This window comes from Salvelinus fontinalis, chromosome 4, assembly GCF_029448725.1.
Source record: "Salvelinus fontinalis isolate EN_2023a chromosome 4, ASM2944872v1, whole genome shotgun sequence".
Lineage (NCBI taxonomy): Eukaryota > Metazoa > Chordata > Actinopteri > Salmoniformes > Salmonidae > Salvelinus > Salvelinus fontinalis.
This window is the reverse complement of record NC_074668.1, coordinates 26,115,369-26,121,035: the sequence shown is the minus strand read 5'-3', so window position 1 is coordinate 26,121,035 and position 5,667 is coordinate 26,115,369. Positions and strand designations below refer to the sequence as shown.

General features: G+C 44.1%; 1 protein-coding gene across 1 annotated transcript in view; it reads left to right on the top strand.

The window, feature by feature from the left end:
* LOC129852842 (serine incorporator 4-like) overlaps positions 1-5,393 on the top strand; it is a 40,038-nt gene extending 34,645 nt beyond the window's left edge. The window contains exon 9 of the mRNA XM_055918481.1: positions 5,132-5,393. Within this exon, the coding sequence (XP_055774456.1) occupies positions 5,132-5,393 (262 nt within the window). The remainder of the gene's footprint in view (positions 1-5,131) is intronic.
* Positions 5,394-5,667: the final 274 nt, after the last annotated feature.

The following is a 5,667-nucleotide window of genomic DNA, read 5'->3' as shown; positions in this document are numbered from 1 at the left end:
CGTGGACAATTGGGTAATATTTGTTTGAGACATTGATCAATGAGATTACAAACTATATTCACCCAGTCAAAAAGACAGCCAAAAGTTAGTTTAATATCCAATGTTTTATCACTATACTTTCAAACATCTAAAAGCACAACCAAATTCCACTAGAATTTTTGGGGGGGGTTTAGTTTTCACCCAATTGTCTATCACTGCACTTTCAACCATTCAAAAGCAAAGCAACGTTCAAATGGGGAATACAATGTCAGGTATTTAGTTTATTTATACAACAGATGAATGTGTTATCACTGTGATTTATCTAATAGCAGAACCACATGTATTTTATTTATTTAACCAGGCAAGTCAGTTTAGAACAAATTCTTATTTACAATGACGGCCTACCCCGGCCAAACCCTAACCCTAACCCTACCCCGGCCAAACCCTAACCCTAACCCTACCCAGGCCAAACCCTAACCCTACCCCGGCCAAACCCTAACCCTAACCCTACCCCGGCCAAACCCTAACCCTAACCCTACCCCGGCCAAACCCTAACCCTAACCCTACCCAGGCCAAACCCTAACGATGCTAGGCCAATTGTGCACCGCCCTATGGGACTCCCAATCACAGCCGGTTGTGATACAGCCTGGAATTGAACCAGGATCTGTAGTGACGCCTCTTGCACTGAGATGCAGTGCCTTAGACGGCTGCGCCACCTGGATTGCAGTTGAGATTAAATTAAAAGTACATGGTGCAAGTGATCAATGCCGTTCGAGATTCTGCAGAGATTATTACAGCAATCTCCACAGACCTGCAATGACCTATGCATGCTATCTTGAACATGAACACTTTATATGATTAAATAAGAAGAAATAGTTACATTAACCTCAACATTTGGCCATGGATGTGTTACTCATTTTAAGGTTGAATGTTACATCAGTTTGTAAAATAGCCTTAATGATGGTGTTGGAGTTGTGCGCTGCCACTCAGTCGTGGGTAAACAGGAAGTACAGGAGGGGACTGAGAACGCACCCCTAAGAGGCCCCTGTGTTGAGGGTCAGCATGGCAGATGTGTTGTTGCCTCATAGCTCAATAACCCAGCATCAAATACCCAACAACCCAACTAAGTGACCCAACTGGCTGGGTCAAAATAACGTAACTTGTATTCTGTCCAATACTTATCCAAATTGGATTGTTTTAACCCAGCATTTTTAGAGTGTAGCCAGGCAAGAATAGGCCTACCAGTCCCAGAGACCCTGTAATGCTGATTGTAACCCTAAACCCCTACATTCGTATACAAAAAAAATAGATGACACGTACACACAATAAATCAATAAATAAAATGTATTTTTCATTCAGTGTGTCATTATAGAGTAGTTACCGGTTCCGCATCACCATTAAATGCATATTTATTTTTTAACAAGTAACAATTTTCATCTTTACAGATGCATGGCAATGCTTTATTCAATACAGTGAGATAACTCAAGGTGACATATTCATGGTTTGCCAGTTCTACAAACAAAATGTATACAAAGTAATGTAGAATAAAGTCATAATCAAATCACCTATTAAAATAAATCTAATTAAGGGGGCCTTTTCCTTGTGAGAGTTAAGAGTATAGAAAGTATATTCCATGGAGAAGTCATCTAACATAAATACAATACGCTCAAAGTCTTCAAATAAACTCTTTACAAAAGTGTGCGTCAACAGTTGCTCTGTTGTGTCACCTTGTGTTAAAAGAAGAGAGGTGTCAAACCTCTGCTTGAAGAGCTCATCTAGGTGCCCCTCTAGTGCTGGGTTGGTCCCCCTCAGTCCTCTCATCACCTGCACTGTCCACACAAAGTACTCCTGACCATGCTCTGCCATCCAACCTGGCAACCACAACACAGAATAAATATAAGATATGGGGGGGTAGGTAAAGATAGGGACAGTCAGACAACCAGAGAGGGAAGCAAGCAAGTGAAGAGAAGCAAAGAGCCAGATAGAGAGAGAGATAAAGTAAGAGATGTCAGTTTATTGTGTAGTATGACGTGCCATGCCATTTGACTGCAGTTCAGTTGGTTGGATCAAGATGGCTGAATAAAGACAGAGACAGACACATAAAGATAGACAGACAGATGGAGAGCACGCGAGGGAGAGGGAGAGAAACAAGAGAGAGAGCGAGAGAGAGAGAGAAACAATCAGGGTGTCCCCCCACGTGGCCAATGAACCACCTCTTGGCCACAGCCATCCTATTTCCCAAGTAAAAATAGCCTTTGAATGACCAAAACATCACCCATAATATTTTTCGCTATTAAAATGCTCATAATTGAAGAAAGTGTACCTTTTCTCTCATCTCCAAATATCAGGAAGCCTGAAAGAACAGGTTGAGTGGGCGGGGAGCTTATGCCGTTCGAGTCGTGGGTGAGAAAATATGTTTGTAGAACTGGCAAATCATCAGTATGCTGAATTGAATAAAGCAATGCTATGCATCATTTGGTAATTGTGAAAAATGTGACTTTTTTCCCAGTTTTTTCTCTCCAATGTGGATGCAGAACCTGGACTACTATATAACGTCACACTGAACAAAAAATACATTTTATTTATTGATTTGTGTGTATGTGTCATCTATTGTTGGTATACAAATGTCAGGGTTACAATCAGCATTACAGGGTCTCTGGGACTGGTAGGCCTATCCTTGACTGGCTACCCAACCGCATCACGCCAAACTGGCATTTCTTCTCCACGATGAATGTACAGTATGTAGTGATTTATAGAGCAGTGGAATTAAATTCAGGGTGAGTCGTCAGGCGAGGCCAATGACTGTATATGGGCGAGGCCTCTCCTTCATCAGAATGTTTCAGCCTATATTACCTTTAACTATCAGTAACTTTTCAAAATAATGAAAGAGATTTCACATTTCTATCTCAGTTTTATTATTGTAGCAAGACGTTTAACATATGTATCAATCAGAAGTGTTGTCCTATTTTGACAAGTTAATCGTACATGCAGGTAGAACTTGCAAATGGTTTATGATGACATCATATGTTATATTCCACGTATGTTACTATTCCACACCCATATTTTGAGGTTAAATATGTGTGAGGGAATATGGTCAAGAAGATGAACTCTCTCTACTGATTCTCTGTTGGAGAGATTTACATGTCAGATTTGGTTAAAGTTTATTCGTGTTCTGTGGACCTTAATACAAAATTCAAAAGGCACCTGCACATCTGAGCAATCTTTTTGCAGGTGCATTGCAACAGCTGAACAAGATGAAGGAAAAAGGAAACGCACACTGCTCTTGATAGTATCACTGATATTTAATAAGCTTACGTATCGGCCTCACGGCCTTTAAAAAGCTCTGACGAAGGCCATGAGGCCGATACGTAAGCTTATTAAATATCAGTGATACTATCAAGAGATGTGTGCGGTTTCTTTTTTCCTCCAACGTGTTCTGTGGACCTTGACATTTTCCAAGTTCCTGGGTAGTTTGCTTAGAACATGCAAGAGTTATTTGACTGCAGTGTTCTTTTTTAGGTCGTGTGTGTTCAGAGCCCTCAGGGAAGGTGAGAAATGGGACAAATCAAGGACAGACAATTAAGAAAGAGCCCAGTAGAAAAAATATAAGCAGTCTAATTGGTAACCTGAGAGTACAGGTGATGTAACAAGGCACTCTGATAGTGTGCTGGGGCCTTTTCTCATTTGGACAAAAGTCCGTCCTGCGCCCTCTCTCCTCCTTCCTCTCTCCTCCGTGAACCGGAAACCGATAAGTAGTCTAGTGGTTGAGGAGATGTCAATTCGTAAGTAGCTGAACGGAAGAATGTCCTCCCCTCCTCGATAGCTACCCTTCAATGAGGATACTCATGTGTGTCCTATCTGAGTCCTATGCTACAATTACACCAACAAAACACAAAAAAACAGATGAGCATGCTTTGTAATGTTTCTAAAACAATAAATGTTTTACTAGTAAGAAGTAAATGTGGTATATTGTTTAATTCAATTTTTTTGTGACCTGAGTCTTCTAGCCAAAATATCACAGATGAGACAAACATTTTCACCTGCCCCTTGAAGGGCGGGAGGTTACTGCGGTAACATGACTCAAGTCATGTTTGTGCCTGTGAGATTAAGTCTAACTAGCAGAAGCTTTGTCTTTCCTTTCCTAGCAGTTGAAACACAAACATAGAAAACATCCTACTGTAGCTTGTGAACAAAACAATGTAAATAGCCAAGATTAACAACCTAGCTTGTGAACAAAACAGTGTAAATACCCAAGCAACACAAGGACAAAGTCTCACTTCAGTAGACTTTCGTTTCAAGTAAATTAGACCAACTGTTAGGGCTGTGCGCTTCTAACAATTAATATTTCACTCAGCTCTTCATGGGCGCACAGCCCCCAGCCAGGCAGTGTTGCAGCGTGAGGTGGAATAGGCTACATATGATTCGTTTTTATTTGACTTTGTGTGATTCATTTACCAGCTATGAAACAAATACTTTGAAAACAGCTACTGTAGCATTTATTTTACTGTTAATGTGATCATCCTTGACTTGTTATTCACAAATGTGATTGAAATGCTCGCACTGTGGAGCCCTGACCACCTGCCAATGTGGCTGGTGAAATGAACACCTTACCCGCCAATGCAAAAATCTACCGCATTTGGCTGATGTGGGTGTTAGGCACTGGCCCCTTTCAATCAGCTTTCGTTTTGTCGGAGGAGAAAAGCCTTCTCTCGGCAGTTTTGCCGTTTTGGTATTGAGTTTAGTAGTAGAGGTTTCTCCTCCGTGTGTGTTACGCTTTATTCCCTGTGTGTGTGGCAATCTCGTTTTGGGCGTGTTTCAGTCCCATGTTGTAGTTGTGTTTTGGACTGCTCATTAAACTTTTGCCACTGGGATTTCCTTGCTCTCCTGCTCCTGATTCCTGCACCTCCCTCCGTTAGGAGCCACCGTAACAGAATCCCGCACCAATAGCTATGGAATCAGCAGGAGCTGACACGCTCTCCACTTCTATGGAGGAGCGCGTTCAACACCACACCACCGTTCTCCATCGTCTCGGGACCACTATGGATCAAGTGATGGCGACGATGGAGAGATGAGAGAGAGGTGGCATGCCTTCCCCTCCACCTGCCACACTCCAACCAGCACCACCACTTTCTCTGGCGCCATCCGGCCCCAGCGGTATTCAGCTCGCTCTCCCGAGGGAGTACGATGGGACGGCTGCTGGGTGCAAGGGTTTCCTGCTCCAGCTGGAGCTTTACCTGGCAACCGTGCACACGACTCCTTCAGGAGGTGAGAGCGTGAACGCCCTCGTCTCCTGCCTGTCAGGCAAAGCTCTGGAGTGGGCCAACGCGGTCTGGGATGGACCAGACTCGGCGAGGGACCACTACCCAGAGTTCACCCGCCGTTTCCGGGCCGTGTTCGACCACCTCGGCGGGTGAACGTATGTTCCATCTAAGGCAGGAGACGAGGAGCGCACAAGACTTCGCTCTGGAGTTCAGGACCTTGGCCGCTGGCGCGGGGTGGAACGACAGGGCCCTGATTGACCACTATCCGTGCAGCCTACGTGAGGACGTCCGCAGGGAGCTAGCATGTAGAGACGCTACCCTCACCCTGGACCAGCTAGTGGACATGTCCATCAGGTTGGACAACTTGCTGGCTACGCGCGGGCGTCCGGCGCCCAGCGCCTCCGCTCCAACCCCCATGGAGCTAGGC